This window comes from Oncorhynchus mykiss, chromosome 6 (assembly GCF_013265735.2).
Source record: "Oncorhynchus mykiss isolate Arlee chromosome 6, USDA_OmykA_1.1, whole genome shotgun sequence".
Classification (NCBI taxonomy): Eukaryota; Metazoa; Chordata; class Actinopteri; order Salmoniformes; family Salmonidae; genus Oncorhynchus; species Oncorhynchus mykiss.
The window spans coordinates 62966032-62992811 of NC_048570.1; the positions used below are offsets into that span (position 1 = coordinate 62966032).

General features: G+C 42.1%; 2 protein-coding genes across 2 annotated transcripts; both read right to left on the reverse strand.

Annotated features, from left to right (window-relative positions):
- Nucleotides 1–183: 183 nt before the first annotated feature.
- LOC110526309 (dipeptidase 1) lies at nt 184–8888 on the reverse strand. Its single transcript, XM_036980653.1, has 10 exons — nt 8472–8888; nt 7731–7857; nt 7326–7458; nt 6832–6982; nt 6229–6298; nt 5609–5785; nt 3052–3136; nt 1447–1522; nt 989–1124; nt 184–761 (listed from the first exon to the last, which is right to left on the reverse strand). Exons 1-10 carry the CDS (start codon nt 8597–8599, stop codon nt 570–572), a joined length of 1275 nt encoding a protein of 424 aa, XP_036836548.1. The 5' UTR covers nt 8600–8888; the 3' UTR covers nt 184–569.
- Nucleotides 8889–19454: 10566 nt separating this feature from the next.
- Nucleotides 19455–25964, reverse strand: LOC110526310 (sulfotransferase 2B1-like). Its single transcript, XM_036980654.1, has 6 exons — nt 25729–25964; nt 25174–25382; nt 24934–25060; nt 24741–24838; nt 22409–22589; nt 19455–19760 (listed from the first exon to the last, which is right to left on the reverse strand). Exons 1-5 carry the CDS (start codon nt 25865–25867, stop codon nt 22428–22430), a joined length of 735 nt encoding a protein of 244 aa, XP_036836549.1. The 5' UTR covers nt 25868–25964; the 3' UTR covers nt 19455–19760; nt 22409–22427.
- Between the last annotated feature and the right edge of the window lie 816 nt (nt 25965–26780).

Consider the following 26780-nt stretch of genomic DNA (forward strand, 5'->3'; position numbering starts at 1 on the left):
TCTCAGTCAGGGCTTCAGAACATGACATCTGGAACAGCCTATCAATTATTTGGGATGCTCACTGTTGTCTCTCAACCATAAACTCCCCTCTGAAAGCTTTTCAGTCAGTTTAGTATTTCCTGTGTCACAGGGCTCATGGTACAACACTGAAGTAAAAAAGGCAGTGATGCAGTGGAAGGTGTAAGACAGCATGGTAGAGTTATTAGATGTTTATTATTATACCCCAAAAATACTTGTGCTTACACAATTTTCCTGATTATTTGTTTATTGAGGGCCACATTTAACCGTTCAATTTAAACCCTAAAATGTAAAGTTGCCTGGTCATGGATTTACTTGGTATAAGGTCAACAGTGATGTGTATAACACCGTTTCAGAAGAATTTACTGGTTTACTAATGTTAACATTTCGTTGTACAAATCCTTCAAACACAGTTCATGGACTACATCACCAATAGAACTTGTGAAAGATGAAGTGACCACAGAACTCAAGTGGTAAGGTCCAGCTATGCCTTGGGCAGCCTACTGCCATAGACATTACATCACACCCAGCATGGTCTATGTAGAGGGGGCTTATAGAGACCAGGAGAGCAGGCTACTCAGAGTCAGTGTTAGTACCAGGGCCAGAGGGCTGAGGGAGAGAATCGTCCCAGCACTGTCTGGGTTGGGGACAGGGTAGCCGTAGCTGGTCCTGCAGTCGTTTTTCACTTCTTCATAAGGGATGGGCAGATCATCTGGAGCTGTACCCTTCAGGCTGTCTCGTACCTGGAAGATAGGAGTTCAGAGTCAGGGAGGGTAACAAAGCACTGCACCAAATAGTGCATTAAATATGCCTGTAATCTCTGTGTATGCACTGTGTTCTGTATTGCATCAGCCCTCTTTTAAATGGATCTATGGAGGCTTGTGTGTTGATGTCAATTTGTGGAAACAGTGGTGTTGTGAGTGGTGCTGAGCTGTAGAGGTCAGTGTGTCACTTTTACTGTCGTACTCACACGCTCCACCTCTCTGAACACTCTGAGCAGGTTGTCTCCCAGAGCAGCTTTCACCTCAACATCTGTCCATCCTCTCCTCAGCAGCTCTGCCACCAGAGCAGGGTACTTAGACACGTCCTCCAGCCCCCCCGGTACCCTGACAGACAGCACAGGTAGAGAGGGGTGTGTGTGTCAAACTGAAGCCAATATTATGCAATTCTTCTGAACTCCTCCCCCAGCAGAATGAGTTTCTTTCCATGTAAAACATTTATAAAATATTTTACTACCACTACTCAGACATGACTTTTGATATATTTTTTAAATACTACTACTATATCTACTCAGACATATGACTTTATACTTTTTTACTGGTATATTACAATTAGCACCTTTTAAGATAATGCACTTTGCTCAATCAAGTTCATTGGTGTTTTATTGTAACTAGGTGAATAACTCCTAGGTCAATTCACTCGACTCACCTGCCCACTCCATCATAATCCCCACCAAAACCAATGATACTGTGTCCAGCCACATTCTTTATGTGGTCAAAGTGATCTAGATTGAACATGAAAAGAAAGGTGAATATGCAGGGCAGTCAGAAAGTATTCAGACCCCTTCCCTTTTTCCAATTTATTTTTACGTTACAGCTTTATTCTAAAACTGATTCAGACTCTTTGCTGTCAGACTCAAAATTGAGCTCAGGTGCATCCTGTTTCCATTGATCATCCTTGAGATGTTTCTACAAGTGGATTGGAGTCCACCTGTAGTAAATTCAATTGATTGGACATCATTTGGAAGGGCACACACCTGTCTATTTGACAGTGAATGTCAGAGCAAAAACCAAGCCATAAGGTCAAAGGAATTGTCCGTAGTGCTCCGAGACAGGATTGTGTTGAGGCACAGATCTGGGGAAGGGTACCAAAACATTTATGCAGCTATGAAGGTCCCCAAGAATAGAGTGGCCTCCAACATTCTTAACTGAAAGAAGTTTGGAACCACAAAGACTCTTTCTAGAGCTGGCCAAACTGAACAATTGGGGGAGAAGGGCCTTGGTCAGGGAGGTGGCCAAGAACCTGATGGACAGAGCTCCAGAGTTCCTCTGTGGAGATGAGAACCTTCCAGAAGAACAACCATCTCTGCAGCACTCCACCAATCAGGTCTTTATGGTAGTGGCCACACGAAAGCCCACTTGGAATTTGCCAAAAGGCCCCTAAAGACTCAGACCATGAAAAACAAGATGCTCTGGTCAGATGAAACCAAGATTGAACTCTTTGGCGTGAATGCCAAGCGTCACATCTGGAGGAAACCTGGCACCATCCCTACGGTGAAGCATGGGGGTGGCAGCATCATGCTGTGGGGATGTTTTTCAGCGGCAGGGACTGGGAGACTAGTCAAGATCGAGGCAAAGATGAACGGAACAAAGTACAGAGAGAACCTTTGATGAAAATCTGCTCCAGAGCGCTCAGGACCTCAGACTGGGGCGAAGGTTCACTTTCCAACAGGACAACGACCCTAAGCACACAGGCAAGACAACGCAGGAGTCTCACCACAAGTCTCAATGTCCTTGAATGGCTCAGCCAGAGCCCAGACTTGAACCCGATCGAACATCTCTGGAGAGATCTGAAAATAGCTGTGCAGCGACGCTCCCCATCCAACCTGACAGAGCTTGAGAGGATCTGCAGAGAAGAATGTGAGAAACTCCCCAAATACAGGTGTCCCAAGCTTGTAGCGTCAAGACTCGAGGCTGTAATCGCTGCCAAAGGTGCTTCAACAAAGTACTGAGTAAAGTGTCTGAATATTTATGTAAATGTGATATTTCAGTGTATTTTTTTATACATTTGCAAAAATGTATAAAAACATGTTTTCACTTTGTCGTTACGAGGTATGGTGTGTAGATGGGTGAGAATTATAATTTGTTGAATTCATTTTGAATTCAGACTAACACAAAATGAGGAATAAGTCAAGGGGTATGAATACTTTCTGAAGAAACTGTATAATACAAATTTGAGAGACAAGGTTGGGTGAGTGATTGGTGGAGAGTAAAAAGTAATGATAAAAATGATGACCATGACTCAGCTACTCACCTGCCACCTGTGATAGGTTGGCTGTATTGCTGCATGTGACATAGTCGTTGTAAAAGTTCACCATGACAATTCCTTTTTTGTCTTGCTGGTGAGAAAAAAGGACACAGACATATAAACTGTATGATAAGTCAGAACTATAAACTCAAGTCACTAACCATTACAATGAAGAACTGTAGCTACCATGTTGGTGTAGTCAGTTGGGCTTTTATGTTCTGTTGTTAACATTTTATGGTGCTATATAGAAATACGATGTTCCTTCATCTGTAGTTTTATGGGCCCTTACCACTGAATAGCTCAAACGTTTCCCGTACTCTTGTTGGTAAAGCTATTGTCAGCATGAGGTATTTCACAATAAATGCTTCTGACGTGAGCTGGGTTTAATAGTGTAATAAAACGTTTTAGTTTGTGTCTGTTTTCCAAGTTACTGGAAAGATCTGATGGCTTTTCTAACTTCCTTTTGATATCTTTGTAGTTTTAATATCACTGTAGACATTACCACTTTTTTCTCAGTCTTATTGCTTACTCTTCTTTGCCTCAACCTTCCCTTTCTCATCCTCCCCTCAGCCTATATTCCCAGACACCTCCTTTTCACTCTTAAACCCCTTTTCAGTTCCCTGTCTGTTTCCTCAATCCATGTTCTTCCCCTTATCCTCCGTCACATACCCCTTCATCCGATCACGTCCACTCACCACTCAATCTCAGGTCCAATTCCTTTATACACCTCACCCTCCAATCCCCTCACTCTACCTGCTCTCCTAGTCCTTCTCCTCTCACTACCCGACTCCCAATACTCTATCCCCTCGTCTCTCACCCTTCTCCCCTGACTCACCACCCTCCTCGGGGAAGGGATGAGGTCTAAGGAGAAGGAATGACCAAGTCCCTCATATACAGTGCCTTGCGAAAGTATTCGGCCTCCTTGAACTTTGCGACCTTTTGCCACATTTCAGGCTTCAAACATAAAGATATAAAACTGTATTTTTTTGTGAAGAATCAACAACAAGTGGGACACAATCATGAAGTGGAACGACATTTATTGGATATTTCAAACCTTTTTAACAAATCAAAAACTGAAAAATTGGGCATGCAAAATTATTCAGCCCCTTTACTTTCAGTGCAGCAAACTCTCTCCAGAAGTTCAGTGAGGATCTCTGAATGATCCAATGTTGACCTAAATGACTAATGATGATAAATACAATCCACCTGTGTGTAATCACGTCTCCGTATAAATGCACCTGCACTGTGATAGTCTCAGAGGTCCGTTAAAAGCGCAGAGAGCATCATGAAGAACAAGGAACACACCAGGCAGGTCCGAGATACTGTTGTGAAGAAGTTTAAAGCCGGATTTGGATACAAAAAGATTTCCCAAGCTTTAAACATCCCAAGGAGCACTGTGCAAGCGATAATATTGAAATGGAAGGAGTATCAGACCACTGCAAATCTACCAAGACCTGGCCGTCCCTCTAAACCTTCAGCTCATACAAGGAGAAGACTGATCAGAGATGCAGCCAAGAGGCCCATGATCACTCTGGATGAACTGCAGAGATCTACAGCTGAGGTGGGAGACTCTGTCCATAGGACAACAATCAGTCGTATATTGCACAAATCTGGCCTTTATGGAAGAGTGGCAAGAAGAAAGCCATTTCTTAAAGATATCCATAAAAAGTGTCGTTTAAAGTTTGCCAAAAGCCACCTGGGAGACACACCAAACATGTGGAAGAAGGTGCTCTGGTCAGATGAAACCAAAATTGAACTTTTTGGCAACAATGCAAAACGTTATGTTTGGCGTAAAAGCAACACAGCTGAACACACCATCCCCACTGTCAAACATGGTGGTGGCAGCATCATGGTTTGGGCCTGCTTTTCTTCAGCAGGGACAGGGAAGATGGTTAAAATTGATGGGAAGATGGATGGAGCCAAATACAGGACCATTCTGGAAGAAAACCTGATGGAGTCTGCAAAAGACCTGAGACTGGGACGGAGATTTGTCTTCCAACAAGACAATGATCCAAAACATAAAGCAAAATCTACAATGGAATGGTTCAAAAATAAACATATCCAGGTGTTAGAATGGCCAAGTCAAAGTCCAGACCTGAATCCAATCGAGAATCTGTGGAAAGAACTGAAAACTGCTGTTCACAAATGCTCTCCATCCAACCTCACTGAGCTCGAGCTGTTTTGCAAGGAGGAATGGGAAAACATTTCAGTCTCTCGATGTGCAAAACTAATAGAGATATACCCCAAGCGACTTACAGCTGTAATCGCAGCAAAAGGTGGCGCTACAAAGTATTAACTTAAGGGGGCTGAATAATTTTGCACGCCCAATTTTTCAGTTTTTGATTTGTTAAAAAAGTTTGAAATATCCAATAAATGTCGTTCCACTTCATGATTGTGTCCCACTTGTTGTTGATTCTTCACAAAAAAATACAGTTTTATATCTTTATGTTTGAAGCCTGAAATGTGGCAAAAGGTCACAAATTTCAAGGGGGCCGAATACTTTCGCAAGGCACTGTATATTCTGTAATCCACTATCACCTTGCCCCTCTCCCCCTTCACTCACCACCTTCTTCAGGACGTCGTCAGGCACGTTCCTCTTGTGTGGGCACACAGCGTAGGCAGAGGAGTGACTGAAGATGACTGGGGCTTTGGACAGGTCTAGAACCTGGTGCATCACGTTCTCTGACACGTGGGCCAAGTCAATCAACATCCCAATGCGGTTCATCTCAAATATCAGTTGCTGTCGGGTGGAGAAAAAAATGAATGTTTCTGCCAGGACTGGGGGAAATAACCCTCTTACTGTGTCACCCTACTGGTGTTATAGAGACAATTCTATGTGATTCATTCAGCCTATCAAACCTAATGATATGGTTTGTAGCTAGGATCAAGGGAATGAACTTGTTCTCATCCAGTGTGTTTTATACAAGTGATATCATACTGCTATAACATAAATGAACATCTAAAGGCAAACTAGACGAAAATGAGTCTTTGAGGGTAACCCAATAGTTTCTGAGGAATTGCTCATTTGACAAAAACATTTACTTGGAATATTGCCTATGTTTTTGACAGAAGCAGAAGTACTAAAAGCCGCACCAAATAGTATCATAGATTTGACCTTTGTTATGAGTGGGGTATTTCCAGTGTGTGTGTGTGTGTGTGTGTGGCTCAGTGTGATAGACCAACCTTGCCAAACTCAGACAGTCCATTGTGCTGCGATGGCTCGGCTCCCGAATCCACGAGCCAATTATCTGCCCTGGGGGGGGAAACGCACACAACCACAGTAAAACACCAGGCCAGCTTCTGGAACTGATCTTTCCCTTCCACTCTCCTATATCCTGCTAACATGATATGAATCAGTGAGGGGCTGAGGGATTCAATAGACTCTGTAGTCTGTCCAGGGCCATGGTTTGATTAGCAGGCCCATCTGTTTAGACGGCCCCCCCAGAATATGACACCTCTGAAACAGGTGGCGACAGGAATCCCCTATTTTCCCCACCACAGAATTTAGTGAAATACAGTCTTTTTTTGTTGTCTATTAATAAGCAGTTTCAGCTGTTACCTGTTGTGTCTCATTCATTTACATTTGTGTCATTTCTATCTTAGCTGTATGTGCTCTTTGAGAGAGCATCATATGGTGTGGAAAGCGTTGATATGCTTAGGAATCTCAACTATGAAGTACGACAAAAAAAATGTTGAGCACCTTGTCACTTACTAAGTATAGTCTGTGGCACCTAGTCCCCAGACCAGGGTGGCCCTGTCGTCAGCAGGGTAGCAGAGCCTACTCACCATGGTGTGTTGCAGCTGTGGGTGAGGGTGAGGTAGCGGACCCCCAGGTGGTACATGGTACGCAGGGTTCCCAGGCTGCTGTCCAAAGAGTGTCCTCCTTCCACCCCGATCAGACTGGCTGTCCTGTTCTGACTAAAGGCATCCACGATATCTGTGGTAAAATAAATACTTGATGATACAGGTGGGTGAATGCAACTCTGTTATCTATGGTATTTCACAGTTGAGTGTTCCAAAGGGGTTTCATTCTCGTAACCAAATGTATGGCTCCATTCAATCTGTATCGCGGATGTTCAGCTCTACAGTGTGTTTGAAATTTAAAGGCAATGTTCCCGTGTTGGCGGAGACTGCATTCACGGTAAACGCTGCATATGTTGGCTCAATTGGAAATGACCTTTAAATGTACATTGTGGAATCTATGACACTTTCACTTTACATATTGAGTAAAGCCCTTACTGTATAACTTTTGATTCCACTTTTTTTTGTAGATGACTCACCTTTGCTGCTGGTAGCAAACATGAAGGCTTCTGGGTATTTCATGCACATTCTGTGGATGACGTCAATCTGCTCCAGAGTTTGTCTGGCTGCGTCTTTGTACTGAGTGTCACATGGTACATATGCTGCCCAGAACTGCAAGTGGACAGTAAACGTTTTATCAGTTTATTACGTAATACAGAGTTCCCCAACTGGCGGGCTTCTTGTGGTCAATTTGCAGTCTACAAATTATTTGTAATTATGTTCTGGCCCCCCCCCCCCCCCCGACCATCCACTCAAGAAGAAAAAAATCGACCCGCGGCTGAAGCTAGGGTCCCTGATTTAATACGTGTATTATTATCAACCACCCTCACATACACCGTTTTGTGCGTCCTTGTCAGTTTGTGTGGGTGCATGCGTGTGTGTACCTGTGCTGCCAGTCGTCCCTCCCTGATCTTGGGGATGTTGGTGTGTGTGTTGTTGAGGGTGTACAGATCCACTTGGTTCAGCTGGTTGTTAAACTTCATCCTCAACTGCCAGGGCAGATCGTTATGGCTGTGGAGTCAAGACAGAGAGATCAACGCATGATACTATTCATGCAGGGCAGTCAGTGCTGCTAACACACAGCCGTTATTTAACTGTACATTAGGACAGAACCATCTTGAAACGTTAAAAAGCAGCCTCCAAAATCTTAGCGAAGCATATACTGTCACGCCTGCTCCCGAGCACGACGCACTCCTGCCACCATCATTACGCATACCTGCCTCCCCCCCCCCCCGTCACACACATCAGCGATCATTGGACTCACCTGGACTCAATCCCCTCTGTCATTACCTCCCCTATATCTGTCTGGTTCCCCACTCTGTTCCCCGCTTCTGCATTGATTGTCATACGTCCTTGTTTACCCGTGTGCTGACGCTGTTCCCTGTCCTGTTACCTGTCCGTTCCTCATTAAATGTTCAACTCCCCGTACCTGCTTCTCATCTCCAGCGTCAGTCTTTACACATACAATACACACCTTACATTGGCACGTCTTCTGTGCCATTAACATTACAGTGTGAATCAAATATGTCGATGTAATGTATTATAAACGATTCATTTTGGTTTAAACATTCAAAATCACCCATTCTAGGGTCTTGTGAGGAGAGACAAATGTGTTAGTCACTTACCCATCAATCAGTGGTGTCTCTGACATTAGCCTCAGTGCGTTGTTCATGTGTTCATCCTGTGTCAAGGAGAGCTTGAGAACACAGGACAGTATCAGCAGAGTCCCCCATACACTACCTCCAGACAACATCTCTTACTCTCTCAAACTACACCCTAGCTAACACACAATCTGATCCAGCCTGACCTGGACTTGTCCTCTCCAACAGCCTCTGGTTCACTACAGCCACTATGGTTTTCTCTCTAACCCTGTTTGTTACTAACTCAAAAAAAGTTTTTCAATACATTTCTCAGCCTACACTAAGTTAGTTTGACTTTGGTCTGTCTGGTGCTTCTTCAGATTTCACAGTTCACTGTGTTCCCTCCGAACTCTTCCTCTGTCCCCAAAGTGTCTCTTTGTGGGCCAGGGTCAAATACTTGAGATAGTTTATTATGCCTACTCTGTCATTATCTCTTTGGTTGTAAAATCAACACATGAAGTTGAGCATATTGGTTAATGTGTAACGTTCAGTACAACTCCCTCAAGTTTGAAATCCATAAGCAAGACAACCCCAGTAATGATATAGATGTGGATTATCGTTGGAAAGTGCCCGATGATGGCATGACCACTCAAATAATAAAATGTTATAAACATGTGTTCTAAATATATGTAGAGAGCACCCCATCAACAATATGTGCTGAGGGTCGGAGTTTATCAGGGGTCAGTGCAGGTTTAATAAGATGGGTTAACCTTCTACTCTACTCGGAGTGGAGTCACTGTTATACGTCCACAAATATAAATACAAATATACAAATATAAATACGTCTATATTTGAGTCACAATACCACAATACCAATACCAATACAATGACAGGTATGATAGAAAAATGACATATTTACCTGATTTGTTTGATATTAATAGTTAACGATTATATACTTAACCAATAGTAAGACATTTCTGTTCTATGAAATGTCTGTGTGAACAGAGATGAGCCTAATAACCTACAGCTACCATTCCATAGATAAGATGTGGTGGGCGTAACTGAGATAAAGAGAGCCTGGAGGAATAGGAATTTAAAAAATGTAAAAGCAAGCCAACGCCTGTTCTTAATCAGGAAATTAAAGGGGTTTGGGGTCAGCCAGGATGTTCTGGAGAGGGTGTACAGCAGCTTGGTGGAGAGCATCCTCGTGTTCAATATGACAGTCTGGTATGGTAATCTGAGCGTAGAGGAGCAATAGCAAACTGACCAGAATAGTAAACACAGCCAGCAAAGTAATTGGTCGACCACAGGCGTATTTGAGCATTCTGTTCCACAAGGCAACCAAAAAGAAGACACTGGCTGTCGTTGGCGACCCCTCCCACCCTCTACACCCTCAGTCGAGAGACTTCCCTCTGAACGGTGCTTCAGAACAACAGAACAACGGGTTCAAACATTAATTCGTTCCTTGTGCTGTTGGACAACTAAATGCAAAGTAAATTGTATCGATATATGTACTTATCTATCTTTTGCAGTTGGGACAGTGGTCGTTTGCGACTGAATGTATTAATGTCCTCTGTGTTGTTAGTGCATGCAACATGATGGACTGACTGGTTTAAATGTGTGAGAGTGTATGTGATTATTTTAATGAAGGTGATGCCAAAGAAAAATGTCCATCCTAGATGGACAATAAAGTTTTATTCTATTCTATTGTATAGAACAAAACCCTTATTGTGTCTATTTATTCTTGCATCTGAGAAGCAACACCAGAGGCAGATAAGCATCTTTAGTGACAACTATATAGAAACTGCATTGTCTGTAAAGGCTAGGCTACTGGGCCCAAAAGGCAAGACTGTTGGGTTGACTAGTCTCATTATTGCAATAATGAATCAATGTTAAATAAAGATGATAGTTTGAAGAAATGACAAAGTCTCTCTCAGTATGAATTTCTACAACGCAGGACAACAGGTACAGTAGCCTAGTGGTTAAGTGTTGGGCCAGTAAACAAAAGGTTGCTGGTTTGAATCCCTGAGCCAACTAGGTGAAACATGTGTCAATGTGCAGTTTAGCAAGGCACTTAACGCTAATTGCTCTGGATAAGAGCATCTGCTAAAGGACAAAATATGTAAAAAGACAAAATAAACATCAGTAAAAATATAAACTTTTTTTTTATGCTCATGAGTAAACACACAATTCTTCAATTCACACAAGGTTAACCTCTGCACCCTCAGTGAAAATTATAATTATAGAGGAACATTCTTGTCATTCTTGCTTTTATCCCTCTTAGGCCACAATTTAACCAGACTATGCTGCTTTGCTATGCTGTCTCTGCACAGCTTCTGCTTCATGGTAGCTCTCTAACCTTTGATGAGAAAGATAATTAATTCATACAGCTCCTAGATAATTAACTAGGTGCAATGTACATAACTCAAATTTTATGTGTTCTGCTTTGAATGGTTATTTTCAATAAATCAAATGATTTGGCTTTCAGCGTTAATCCTTTTCTCAAATGACAGGCAGTGAATCTGGTCTCTGTATATCAATATAGCAGTGGGATATCTGAACGCTAGTACATAACCCTTGTAGTCAGTCTATAGGCTCTTTTTTTATCTTATATGATAAGGCTTCTTTTTCCATTAAGAGGTAAATATCATGTTCTTCCTGTCAAATGGCTTCTTGTTGAATTATGTCATTATTGATGTTGATATTGTTTAGTTTTGTGTTGTGTTGTGTAGTGGCTTTGCTGGCATGCATTCCCCAACATTTTTTTGTTTGTCCCAACAAGATTTACAAAAATCGCCACTGGATTTGACTATAGCTGGAAATGCAAACTTCTACTGTATTCGAGGTGAAAAAGGCTTATAAAGTTTGTAATTTCCACTTAAAAATGTCAGACTTGATTTGTCCTAACTAAAACTTTGTCAACCCCTACATAAATGTCCATTAATTATAATCCATACAATAATTCACATTTCCTGTTGTTGTAGGATTGTTTTCCTACTGTGAAACTGGTCAAATTAAGATCCTTTATCTGTACCCTATAGCAAGTTCCTTGTGGAACCTTGGCTGTGTGAGTGCTCATCTAGACCACTTGTGTTCACAGATGATTGTGGCCCCCTTACGTGTTGAGCAGAGTGGTCTGTGCATGTCCATGTTTCTGGAGCCCCACTCTGAATTAAGAAAGCCATCGCTAACACTTTCTGCCCAGTCTTTAAACGTACGTAAGACACTCAGTCTCTCTCTCTCTCTGTTCTCGTAGTCTCACCTACACATCGCATTTCTGGGCTATGTGCCCAACACACACACACACACACACACACACACAGGCAGAGAGAGAGAGAGAGCTCATTCCCCAGACATTTGTCTCGTGTTCATGAAACGTGAGGCACTTTGTACTTTTATGTTGATATTGGGTGATCACAATGTGTTCTGAGGTCTGATTGGGAGACTGACTTTAATTTAGTTTTTTTTTAAATGTTTAGTTTCCCTTCTCATCTACATCCCCAGGAATTCCTGTGTGTGTGTGTTTCTGAGAACATGTATGTGAGTAAAATATATTTTATTTTCCATAGGGCCTGAGTTATCATACCATTATTAGACAAGTAGAATGTGGCTTTTAGAAGGAGCCTTATCGGAAAGCCTTTCATGTTGCTGAACTGACAAATACAAGTCAAACAGCCATTCAGAGTAAAATCCATTTATAATATTTGTTCTCAATCGCTCTGACGTTGTGGAGAGGACACTGTGCAAACAGCTGTTTGGCTTTGTCTCATGTCCTCCACTGTATCTGGGAAACTAATATCCGCCAAGCCAACCAGGAAACATTCACAGCTGACATATTTACAGTGCCCGACCACACAAATGTGCCTTTTCAACATGCAACAATATCAGAGATACTGTATATCCACAGAAGCCTGTGAACTCTACCAGAGCGACCCCGTCTTCCACAGAAAATTCATATTGAACTAGTCCGATATTTAATTGTTACAGATATGGCTGGTATACAAACACGCATTTGATAACGCTAGTACACACTTAAAGAGTGTTTGTTGAGTGTTCTTTGGTAAGGGTAATGGTGTTATGTGGAATCATAATGACTCAATGAACCCTTCAAGCCCTTCAATGGTTATTGTCCTCCATCCACACCTGAGAAGCTGGGACAGTTCTGACTGGTTGTGGTGACTGTGGCCAACTCTCCCATGACTAAACTACTAGACTAAATGGTGTTGTATGAGTGACAGACCCTTACTCCAGGTGGGAGCTGAGGGGTAATGTTTTCCCAGTGGACAGAATAAAGAGAAAGTAGAAAAGAGAGCTTTATATGGAGTTGAGAGGATTGTATGACAGGATGCCAGAGACACCAGCATGCAGAGATCAAGTCACCTAGAGATATGATATAAGATAATACTTTATCATACAGGGCATCAGAAAACTCTAACTAGTGAAAATTAAATAAAAAACTGAAAATATTGCACCTTTTTGACAATTCTTCCATGTGTCCGAACCCCCTGCAACCCCAATCCCCTCCCGTTGAATGTAGTGTTTTATATCACACATACAGTGGGGATAATTGAATTAAGTCACTAATAGAGACAGGGAGTTATCACTATCTCCAAAAGCAGAGTATCTGATTTGCTTATATCCCTGGCCTGTGCATAAGGGCTGAACAAACCTTCACTCTGAAAGTTACTGGATTTAAATAGATTACTATTCAGTGTTGCAGACAGCACCGTGTATGTGTGACATGTTTCATCTGTCCTTCTGTGGTTTCTCTGCCTTTGTCATCGATTCGGATTGAGTTTGCAGATTAGGTTATATAACATTACATGATCAAAACATAGATAAGGTAGATAAGCAGCAAAATAATTACAATCAAATCACGTCAAATAATAACAAGAATTCGCTATTAGTTTTCTCTGTACCTGTCGGAATAATATAATAAGGACTAGCACATCCTATTATTAACAGAATACAAATTATTTTCCCTTCTGACCCTAGATTGGCATATCTCACCCTTTGACTGCACCAAGTGTAATTCTGTCTGACTACTGACATTACAAGCACTATGAGGTTCAGTGTAGCATTTGAGACCTTTACAACAGTATGACTGCAATGATGCTGTCTCTGTTGGAGGACACCAGCTTTCAGCCGCTTGATTATGTTTGAGAACCTATTTATACATTCAGATGAAGGACATGATTAATTATTGACTCAGGAGACGGCATTTCAGAGTTGTTACTTAGTTCACTGCTTCTTAGTTCCTGTATGTCAACATGCTGCCCAGACAAGGTCTGAAGATAATAAGAAAAGAGGGAAGTTCAAATACGATATTGAAGCAAAATGGCTGAGAAGATCAGGCATGAAATTATGTTTTTGACGGTCTGAATCTCTTGCAGGAAACGTTGTGGTTCTGTTTCAACTGAGCAGCAGCCACTGTGCACAAACTCAACTGCTTCATTCTTCATTCATTTTTCTTCTTGGGTCTGAGAGGCAGTGCTCATTGGCTTTGATGTCAATTGGTAATGCATTCCCGATTTAACAAGGTTCTGGCTGACAGAGTTTGATTGAACAAAAAAGAAAAGGCTTAACTTCCTGAAGTGGATGAGATTATGTTGTAATTGGGACCAATTTGGATAGAGGCACAGAGAGGAAAGGCAACTTAAATGCGACACTTACCTCTAGTCTCTTTCTATGCTGAAGTGAGTAGCATAGCCAATGAGGTTGACTTTTTAGGGAAGATCAAAATACTAATTATTCTGCTGCTGTTGGGAGTGGTTTGATGGTCTCCCGTTCATCACTATTCCTGATAAGTTGTAGTGATTCAAATGAATAATTCACCTAATTCACATTTTTTAAATGCTCCATCTTACCTCTTCCGGAACATTTTCAATAAATTGATGCAATTTACAGGAACTTCTGGTCAGTTTTTTACCCAATTGTAAATTATATATTTTTCATATTGAGTTCCACATGGAAAGCTTTCAAAAGTTGCATAGTCATTTTATGTAAACATGTTTCTCTGGCTAAAAGCTCTGATGTGTGAGAACCGAGTGATGATGATGATAATCATTTGGACAAACAGACAAACAGACAGGGATGCAGACAGGCAGGCCTGGTTTGGAACTACAGTGGTCTCCAAAATTACTGGCACCCCTGACTGGCAATGCACAAATAATGCTTAAACAAATATAAACAATATAATTATAGAGATAAACTCAAAATACCAACATGTGAGAAATACTGTACTTTATTAATGTTTCAATGGAACCAAACCAGCACATGTGTATAATATGCATGTACACATGAATGTGTGTCTGCATATGTCTTGCATGTTGTAAATATACTATGAGTTCTAGTCTATATCTGTGGAGCCTGTGCCTGTCTCTGAGCAGGAGTGACTGTATTCTGTCTTTGTGGGTGGTTGGTGGGTTAAAGGCACTGGGCCAGGCTTCTTTTCTTCACAGTTCCCTCAGTGGCTAAGTGCCTTTCCACGTTCTAACATGATGGGGCATTACGATGGTCTAAATGAGAGGGGAGAGGTACTACATGTCTGTCACACCTGTTTTAGGCAGCAGCCCGCGATGGCCTTCTCTCTTGTCCTCACCCAGCCTTATTTACAGGAGAGGCAGCTGGACCATGGGCAGAGGGGGTAGCGGGGGAGTTCTCTCCGTCTCTGTCTCTCTCTGTCTCTCTCTCTCGTTGTTCCATACTCATTTTCTGTCATATATTATATATTGCTCTCTCCTTCGCTTGATATACAACATTCAATTTCTTGCTCGTGACAGTTTTCTTGATCGTCTCTCTCCCTGTCTCTGACACACGCAGGGTCATCACCCAGGGAACAGTGGGTACGTTGATGGTGGGTATTATGTTGGGTATTATGTTGGCTAAACACCCCAGAGCATGTCACACAGTTCCCCTGACATGAATCCATGTGAAAACATGTAGATATTTGTAACGGTCGTCGTATGAAGAAGGTGTGGACCAAAGCGCAGCGTGGTAAGTGTTCATGTTATTTTTATTTAAACTGAACACAAAACAAACTAACAAAGAGAATGACTGAAAACGAAACAGTCCTGTCAGGTGCAGAAACAGAAAACAACTACCCACAAAACACAGGTGGGAAAAGGATACCTAAGTATGGTTCTCAATCAGAGACAACGATAGACAGCTACCTCTGATTGAGAACCACACCCGGCCAAACACACAGAAATAGAAAACATAGAACACACAACATAGAATGCCCACCCCAACTCACGCCCTGACCAAACCAAAATAGAGACCTGAAAGGATCTCTAAGGTCAGGACGTGACAATATTAAGATGGCTGGAGCCAGGTCTGGTCTATAACGACATGGGTGACATGTAGACCTCAGTAGGGCATATAGGGCTCTTGGATGTGAGAAATATGCTCTTGATTTAATTATAATGGATTGCATAAACAGTATAGTGCACAGTGACTAAACACTTTGGTCACACAACCATCAGTGTCATGCTACTCTCTGAAACTAAGGAGGGTTCTGGGGAGAGTCCTCTTCAGACAGACAACTCTCCCAACAAATTGTGAGGTTTGCTAAGGCAGGGCTTAAAATGTGGGTGGGAGTTGTTCTCATGTTTAGCTAGGGCAGCAAGCAGATATGGCAGTGACGTCACCGGTGTGGCGCATCCCATTTCCAACTTGTCCTCCATGTCACAACTCGCGCCGGAACTTCTACAGACGCGTATGCAGGAAAATTGGTACATTGTGGGATGCAACCCATCTGTCTAGAGAGACTATTGTCATGCTACACATTGAAATGTTTTTACATCTGAAAGTCTGCTGAGATTTGTCTGACTTCACTCCCACACAACAATTTGTCTGTTACTTAATCAAAGAAGAAAGTGAGTCAGATGAGTCTCATACAGTGAAAGCTGTAAAAGTTCAGAGCAGACCAGTACGTATATTCACCAAAGGTTGGGACAGATATTCACAGTGACAATTCTCTCTCCTCTTAGCCCAGTGTACAGATGGAGGGGTGTGAAGAGGATCCCCACAAGCGCTGTGTGTGTGTCTCAGTCGGAGCCTAGTAAAACTGAGGTGTTCTCTGGACAACAGGAGGACTCCAGAGCATCTTATCATAACAGAGTTTTTCTCCTCTTAGCTTGTTTCCATTCATTGTTTCACTGCGCATAGCTTAATTAGCAGTTGTTACAATAACACATGCACTGCACAGTGTGCATTAGCATAGCTATGGTACTTCTATGAAGTGAATGTGAGGACGGCTATTGTGATGATTTTAGCCCTTTGCTGCCCTACTCCTCACTCAGTTATACCTGTTTGCTAGGTGCAATTCCATGACAGGTTGGACCAAAGATATTTATGATGTTTTGGATCTTCCTGAAATAAAACCATATGAAGGCCCTTTGGGGAAGGAGGTTTTGAATACCTTTTGAAGTCTAAATCCAAAATTATTAATGAGAAATAATTGATTAAAATGGGGAAATTTGTGACTCTACAATGATGAGTCTGTAGATGCTATAAAGTCAGTCTTGGTGTCGTTTGAAATATGAGTAGTGTTTAGATTAAGAATAGCTAAATGTCTTGACATTCATTTATCCAAAACATTATAGATGTATCTATGTAAATGAAAATTCAACATACAATATATATACAAAAGTATGGGGACACCCCTTCGAATTGATGGATTCGGATATTTCAGCCACACCCGTTGCTGACAGGAGTATAAAATCGAGCACACATCCATGCAATCTCCATAGACAAATATTGGCAGTAGAATGGCTTTAATGAAAAGTTCAGTGACTTTCAACGTGGCACTGTCGTAGGATGCCACCTTTCCAACAGCTAGACCTTCCCCTGTAAGTGCTGTTATTGTGAAGTGGGAGCAACAACGGCTCAGCCGCGAAGTGGTATGCCACACAAGCTCACAGAATGGGACCACCGAGTGCTGAATCGTATAGCGCGTAAAAATCGTCTGTCCTCAGTTGTAACACTCTCTACCGAGTTCCAAACTGCCTCTGGAAGCAACTTCAGCACAATAACGGTTTGTCGGGAGCTTCATGAAATGGGTTTCCATGGCCAAGCAGCCACACACAAGCCTAAGATCACCATGGACTCTGGAGCAGTGGAAACATGTTCTCTGGAGAACTGAATCCCGCTCCCCCATCTGGCAGTCTGACAGACGAATCTGGATTTGGCGGATTCCAGGAGAACGCTACCTGCCCCAATGCAGTGTCAACTGTAAAGTTTGGTGGAGGAGGAATAATGGTCTGGGACTGTTTTTCATGGTTCAGGCTAGGCCCCTTAGTTCTAGTGAAGGGAAATCTTAACGCTAACGCATAGAATGTTATTCTAGATGATTCTGTGCTTGCAACTTTGTGGCAGCAGATTTGGGGAAGGCCCTTTCCTGTTTCTGCATGACAATGATCCGGTTCACAAAGTGAGGTCCATAAAGAAATGGTTTGTTGAGATCCGGTTGGAAGAACTTGACTGGCCTGCACAGAGCCCTGACCTCAACCCCATCAAACACCGACTGCGAGCCAGGCTTAATCCCCCAGCATCAGTGCCTGACCTTACTAATGCTCTTGTGGCTGAATGGAAGCAAGTCCCTGCAGCAATGTTCCAATATCTAGTGGAAAGCCTTCCCAGAAGAGTGGAGGCTGTTATAACAGCAAAGGGGGACCAACTCAACATTAATGCCCATGATTTTGGAATGAAATGTTTGAGCAGGTGTCCACATGTAGTGTATATACATCCAAAGACCCATCTATTCTGAACTATAGATTCAGAGTTATATTTGGATGGTGTATGAGGGCGGCAGCAGGTCTCCACAGTGAAGTCAGTCTGGCATCACAACCACGTGCCACCCTCTGGGTGGCCAGGTGCAGTGCTCTAGCTCTGGCCCCTTCCCCTGATAAACACATTCCTGCCAGGTATGTACTCTCTGAAGCACCACTTGTCTTGCCGTGTAAGTACTAATCAAGCAGCCGGAGTCTGAGAGCAACAGATGAAGATTGATGTCATTAGTTACTGAGGGGACACTCATTGGATCAGCTTGACACACTGCCACTCATTGGATCAGCTTGACACACTGCCACTCATTGATATAAACTGTGATCGGGAGGATTATGACCTTTTGTTAGTGTTCGCATAACTTCCTCATCATGTTCCCATGAGCTGACAGCTTGACAGGCCCAAGAGTGATTGGGACACATGTGACTTGGAACTCACCACTAGTGAAATAATAGACCACTTCCTCTTTGACTAAACCACTTATTATACTTGTGTTGCTGATGCATGTCACTTGGGGACAGAGTTCATGCTGACCCCCAGCAACAGCTCTGGCACACGCCTTCGTAATGGAACCTAATGTAAATCCTGACATCACTGACAGCAAGACCCATGACGCACAAGCCCCCACAAAGACAACTTCAACAACCAACCCAGACTGAATAACATGACACTCATTAGGTAGACATACTGTATGTGGTTGTATATTTTAGCAGCATCAATGAGACAACCGGAGCGATATGATAAAGACTCTTGACCACAATCTCTGGTCGGTGAGACAGTACTGTCTTGAACGCTTTCATAACACAACTCACCATCTTTCACATTATTTTAGTTGAGCAGCACATGGAATCTGGGATTAGATAGGTCTAATGATGATATATGCCCATATGTTAGCATCAGTCACATAGTTTCCTAACAATTCAGGGCTGTGAACCTTACTGATGGACATACAGTAAGTAGATGAGCTATATATGGGAAATCCAGGTTGTTCGGAGTCAAGCTATGTGACTGATGTAACAGCAGCTTTTTATGTACACGTCAGCCTTTCTGGAGTTAATATATCATCCCTTCTGCTTGATGCACTGCCACAAACTGGGAGGTTTTCCAATGTGTCAATGTCAGGGAGTTAAATGTCCCCCTCGTGTCCCTTCATCTAGCTAGTGCAGTTAACTGTAACATTTAGATTTTTTTAGAGTTGGAAAAACCCAACTACAACAACAAATAGGTCACACAATATTTTTGTTATATTTGCATATCAATTTTATTATATAGTTTTACTATATTGGGTTGTGTACATTATATGTACATTCACAAAAAGTGAGAGAATTCCAGGACTTGTATGAAGCGTATCCATCAATCTCCGGCGTCATGGAGGATAAGGTCCCTATCCTGATCCCGAGGCCTGTCCTCCTCCTCCTTCCCCACAGGACTCAGGAGGACACTCCCACATGAAGGTCAAGGGACAGTCTTTCATCTGGTAGCTGTAGACGGTGTCGAAAATACCAATCTGCTCCTCTGTGAAAGTGTTTCTCCAGTCACCGATTATACCTGTAAACAGAACAAGGCCTCCATTATTATGGCCAATCTCTCCACAGCACTGTAATTTTTATTAGGATTCCCATTAGCTAACGCCATAACGCTAGCTAATCTTCCTGGGGTCCAACACCAATTAACAAGACATTGCAAACAACCACAATCAAGACTTCAAACATTCAACAAGTAGACAATACAGATAATTAAAATACCTGACAGGAAACACATTTAACATTCAGTTGATACTTTCTATTTGCTGTCCAGTCATATGGACTATCGCATTAGATGTTCTTTCATTTTTTTCTTGAAGGTGGATTTACTTTTTGCCTGAGAAATATGGATTGGTAAAAAGTTTCATTCAGCTATAGCTCTATATAAAACTGTAGATTTAACGCGATTTGTCCTTGGGTTGATTTGTTTTAGCTGCGCTGAATTTGTCTGTCTTGTTTGGTGGTTGTGTGTGTTGCTAGTATGTACTAATTGGACAGAAAAGTACTGTGTTTTTAAAATTTTTAAATATAACATTCCTAAAGAAAATCAGAAGACTAGATAGTAATTTGTTTTTAACGTGAAGCCATGAGAGATTCTGATGCATTTTAATAATATTCATTCGGTTGGAGCAATGAAGAGAATCTGGCAACCCTGTTTTGAGCCATTTGGAACTGTTTTATATCTTTCTTTGCTGCAGGGGACCACACAACTGGACATTACTCTAAGTGTGATAGGACCAGGGATTGACCACACAACTGGACATTACTCTAAGTGTGATAGGACCAGGGATTGACCACACAACTGGACATTACTCTAAGTGTGATAGGACCAGGGATTGACCACACAACTGGACATTACTCTAAGTGTGATAGGACCAGGGATTGACCACACAACTGGACATTACTCTAAGTGTGATAGGACCAGGGATTGACCATACAACTGGACATTACTCTAAGTGTGATAGGACCAGGGATTGACCATAAAACTGGACATTACTCTAAGTGTGATAGGACCAGGGATTGACCATACAACTGGACATTACTCTAAGTGTGATAGGACCAGGGATTGATGACCTGATTCAGAGCACTAGATGTTACATACTCTGAACATTTTCTTGTAACAGAAATTCCCTTACCCATCTTAATAACAATATTATCTATGTGTTCTGACCAAGATAAAGCTGTGCCCAACATCACGCCTAGTAGTTTTGTTTTTTTCACTTGCTCTACATGTATTCTATTCATCGACAAATTCAATTGGGGGTCATCAACAAGCATATATCTTGAACCAAATACAATACATTTAGTTTTAGAAATGTTCAACACCAATTTGTTCATGTCAACCCACTCAGACACCATTCTTAGTTCACCGCTCAGTACATCTGTTAGCTCATTACATTCTGATGCTGCAATACACATTGTAGAGTCATCAACATACATGATCACTCTTGCTTTGTTCATTACTGAAGGTAAATCATTAGTAAAGATAGAGTAGAGCAGTGGGCCTAGGCAGCTTCCTTAAGGAACACCACAATGTATATCTTTACTATTTGAAAAGCTACCATTAAAGAACACCTTTTCATTCTCCTGGATAGATAGCTCCTTAAAACCATAACATTTGAGTTTTCCTAGTAACAGTTCATGATCAATTATTTCAAAAGCAGCACTGAAATCCAGCAACACTGCACCAACTAACTTCCTATCACCTATACTCTTTAACCAATCTGTCATTTGTGCTAAGGCCGTACTCGTAGAATGCCCTTTGTATGCATGCTGGAAACCCGTTATCAGATATTTACATGAGAAATAATCCTTGATTTGTACAGATACAATTTTTTGCAATAATTTACTTAACACAGACAGCAAGCTTATAGGACAACTTTTAGGACCAGTGAATGCAGATTTTTTATCCTTAGGTAGTGGAATAACCTGGAATAACACCCCATACATCAAGCACTTATTAAAAATATGAGAGATCTTATCTGTACCAGGTGACTTGTCATCCAAAAGAGACAACAGCATCTTTTCTACCTCTTCTCTTTCTACTTGATGAAATTTGAACCCGCATTGCCTCTCCTTCATGATACAATCTTTTACAAGGGTATATGACATGGAGCCATCAGTTGGAATCATAGCATTCCTCAACTTGTCCACTTTGCAGTAAAATATTAATTAAAGTAGTTTGCAATGTCATGTGGTTTTGTAATAAATATACCCTCTGATTCAACAAAAGAGGCAGACATGTTTGAATTCCTACCCATAATAGTGTTCAACGTTCTCCACAGCTTTTTCCCATCACCCTTCATCAATGTTGTGCTGATAGAATCCCTTCTTGTTTCCTTTGTTTAGCCTGGTCACTACATTTCTTAATGTACATTTCTTTTTTTGTTTTTTGGCATCACAACGTTGAATCATTACATTTCTATGCTCATCATCAATCCATGGGGCACCATTTGACCTCGCAGTGCATTTTCTTAAAGGGACGTGCTTATCAGCTGTACTGATAAATAATTTCATAAACAAACTTAGTGACATTTCAGGATCATCCTTACTACACACTTCTAACCATACTGTGAGTGCAGGGGAGGTCTATGTTACTGTTCTATCCTTCTGACACTGACTGACACACAACTCTAGTCAGGATTGTTCTCCTGTTGAACAAGGGAGCCTCACCTTTCCTCATGAATTTGCTTTAGCTGTGGTCCATGATCTCCTTTGGGATCTGAGTGTAGTTCACCATGGCGTTATCGCTCATGCTGCTGAAGCTGCAGTGTCTCAGGGAGTTGGTTAACTCCTCGCCCACCAGGGGGCACTGCAGGAAAGAGCTGATCCTCTCCATCGAGCCTTGCAGGTCCTGAGGAAAGTCAATGCTCTTATTATAGATATGGACAAAGAGGGTGGTTTTCACAAAAGGCTGAATTGATCCTCTATTTCTAGTCTATCAACAACATTTATGCCATACTAAGACCAAACGCTCATTAGGTTGGATACAGTTTGTTGGTGGAACTCCAAGATGGCATAGCAATGCAGACGTTGTTTGTCATTCTCCTGTGTACATATTTTATTTTTTCGTCTTTTTTGTATATATTTGAAAATATTTTCAATGTATCTTTCCATTTTTTTAAATTAAATTTATCTTCCGGCAACCTGCCTCACCCAATGTGATACAGATCTGCTATTTTTAGAACCTCAATCAGCAGCTAAACAGCTAATTAGCAATTTAGTCATTGTTAGCTACTGCAAGCGGCCTTTACTTTTAGCACAGACACCAGACTCTGGTGCCACACAGCTGATGCCACACAGCTGATGCTTCCTGGACTCTTCACTAACACGACTAGAATTCACTACACTACCGGATTCCAGCCATTAGCTCTCGACCTTTGCATCGGATCATCGCTGCTATCTAGCTGCTACCGAGTGGCTATAGTGGCTAACGCCCTTGTCCCGAAGCTAGCATCAGTTAGCCGAGAGCAAGGCGCATCTTCTGGCTAGCAAACGAAATGACTCCAGTGAGAATACCTATTTGCCAACTGGCCTGGACTCTTTGTCAACATGGAACCCCGCCGTTCCATCATGACTGGTCTACCGACGTAATTCCATCCATTTTGTTTATCTGTCAGCCCCAGACTCGAACTCAGGACCTGTGTCTAGTTAACTGACCCTCTCTGCCCATTCATCGCCTTTTTACCTGTTGTTGTTGTCTTACCCGTTGTTGTCTTTGCTAGCTCTCCCAATAAACACCTGTGATTGCTTTATGCCTCGCTTTATGTCTCTTTCTAATGTCAATATGCCTTGTATACTGTTTAGGATATTTTTCATTGTTTTAGTTCACTGCGAAGCCCCAAGTCCCACTCAACATGCCTCAGATAACTGTTTTGTCCCACCACCCACACATGCGGTGACCTCACCCAGCATAACTAGTGCGTCCAGAGATGCAACCTCTCTTATTGTCACTCAATGCCTAGGTTTATCTCCACTGTACCCTCACCCTACCATACCAGTCTGTACATTATGCCCTGAATCTATCCTACCATGCCCAGAAATCTGCTCCTTTTATTCTCTGTCCCCAACGCACCAGACGACCAGTTTTGATAGCCTTTAGCCGTATCCTAATCCTCCTTTGTTCCTCGGGTGATGTGGAGGTTAACCCAGGCTCTGCGTGTCCCCATGCGCTCTCATTTGTTGACTTCAGTAACCTGCAAAAGCCTTTGTTTCAAGCATGTTAACATCAGAAGCCTCCCCCTAAGTTTGTTTTACTCACTGCTTTAGCACACTCGGCCAACCCTGATGTTCTTGCCGTGTCTGAATCCTGGTTTAGGATAGCCACCAACAATTCTGAGATTTCCATCCCCAACTACTAAATTTTCCGTCAAGATAGAACTAGAACTGCCGTCAAGATAGAACTGCCAAATAATAATTATTTCCTCAATAATAATAATCGTGAATTTCAAGAAGGATTTCTCTACGGCTGGCCATGCTTTCCTCCTGGCTACCCCAGCCCCGGCCAACAGCTCCACACCCCCCGCAGCTACTTGCCCAAACCTCCGCAATTTCTCCTTCACCCAAATAGCAGATGTTCTGAAAGAGCTGCAAAACCTGGAGTTGTAAATGAGAACTTGTTCTCAACTGGCCTACCTGGATAAATAAAGGTGAAGTAAAAAAAATAAAAAAATCTGTGAATCTCTACAAAGCATTTATTTTTCCTAAAGCTATGTTCACGTAGTATTTCATAATGTCACTTAAAATAGCATCTCACAAAGGTCTATTTATAATCTATGACTAATATTTTCATGTCTGAAGGATAGCCTATTTCTGTAGTTACACAACCTCAGAGACTCATGAGACTGTAATACAAGTGTTGTGTTCTGATGCGCTTAAATGGACACGTCTACAATATGGTTACGGGTGACTCAACTGCAATGACGAAGAGAGAATGTAATGGGATGTTTGCAATTGATGACAACAACAATACATAGCAGACAGTGATAGACAAGAGTTATCCTACCAGCCACATCTCCTCATAAGAGATATAAAGAACATTTGCCAAGACTCCTGCTTGACTCGTCCAGCCTTTCACATGATCGAACCAGGACCCATAACTCACTGTAAAAAGGGTAAATGTTGGATTAGATCTGACTGTTAACAGTAGGATTAAATCCCAGAAATGCTCAAGGTACAAATCATTAGTGTCAACTCACCTGATCCCTCCAGAAAACTATCCAGAAACTCATCAAATGAATTGGGTTCTGGGAGGAACTTGGCCATTTTATGGAAGTGGTAATATGACACAGCAACATCTTTGGGGTTTCTGGTGACATAGATAACCTGAGAGATGGGGTGGAGATAGTGTCACTAACTACCAATATATTTTTTCCATAGAGTTGCTTTACAAAAGAGGAAATGTCTCACAGCTTTGAGAATAGTCTCTTCAATCCTACCTTAGCTTTGGAACCCTGAAGCGCAGAAGACAGCAGGTTGTAGGGCAGGTGAGTGGTGATGATTCGGTCCCCCTGGGTGGCCTCCAGCACCTTTGCACTGCCATGCTGTTCCAGCCAGGGGGCTCGTGCCCAGTTGGGCACAGTTTTGGAGAGTTGTGGGTCCCCTCTGTTTTTCACAAGAGTGACAATCTCCTGCATCCAGGTAGTCCCTTTAACCAGAGATCACAAAGGGAAAGAAAGAAGAGTTAAAGGGAGAGAACTGTACACCTAATACCTCTGTCTTCATTGAATCCCTGCCTAAACCACTACTTCCATAAAGAAAGATGGTCTCAGAGAAGTGGATCTTGAAAGCAATTAATCATTGACAAGTTAAACCAACAGTAACAATACAATAACCTACTGGAGTCTGTGCATATACAGTTATTAAAACCCTGACCGTTTGCTTCAACTGCAAAGTGTGTGAAAGAAGGAAAAGTCCTGCAGTTGGCTAGTGTTGCAGCATGTCTAATGTGTTGTGACACCGAGCAGGGGTGTGACAGAGCTGTCCTGTCTCACCTGATTTGGGGTAGGTGGCGATGACAGTGTCCCTGTCCTGAAACTGGAAGTGGAGGGCATAGTTCAGGGAGTCCTGGGTGTGAATGTGCCCAGGGAATGAGATGTGATGGAAGGTCTCTGTCACGTCCAGCCTGGCCATGTCTGTCTGCTTGTCTACCTAACTGCCTGTCTCTCTGTCTGTTTTTCTGACTGACTATCTGTGAGGAGGGAAGTATGAGATGATCTGGCTTCCTACAGACCTTAAATAGCCAAGCAGTATGTCATGACGTTGGCCTGTGGGTAACACCAGCCTTAGTAAAGTTGAACATTTATTTTGAGGCCTTTAACTCTACAGCTAAAGCACTCACCAGTTCTCTTCTCAGAAGTCCATAGGTCATCCCTGTAGACTGCCCAAAACTAGTGCCTTACAGCTGTAGACTTATCATATACAGTGGGGCAAAAAAGTATTTAGTCAGCCACCAATTGTGCAAGTTCTCCCACTTAAAAAGATGAGAGGCCTGTAATTCTCATCATAGGTACACTTCATCTATGACAGACAAAATGAGAAAAAAAATCCAGAAAATCACATTGTAGGATTTTTAATGAATTTATATGCAAATTATGGTGGAAAACAAGTATTTGGTCAATAACAAAAGTTTATCTCAATACTTTGTTATATACCCTTTGTTGGCAATGACAGAGGTCAAATGTTTTCTGTAAGTTTTCACAAGGTTTTCACACACTGTTGCTGGTATTTTGGCCCATTCCTCCATGCAGATCTCCTCTAGAGCAGTGATGTTTTGGGGCTGTTGCTGGGCAACACAGACTTTCAACTCCCTCCAAAGATTTTTTATGGGTTTGAGATCTGGAGACTGGCTAGGCCACTCCAGGACCTTGAAATGCTTCTTATTGTCATGCTGAAAGGCCCAGCCACATTTCATCTTCAGCACTTTTGAAATGTACAGCGACAGAATTCAGAACATGGGCCGTTCTTAGTGTTCTCCCTGTACACAAAGTCAGAACCGTAGGCCAAATAAAGGGGGCATATAAGCAGACAATGAAAGCTCTTACAA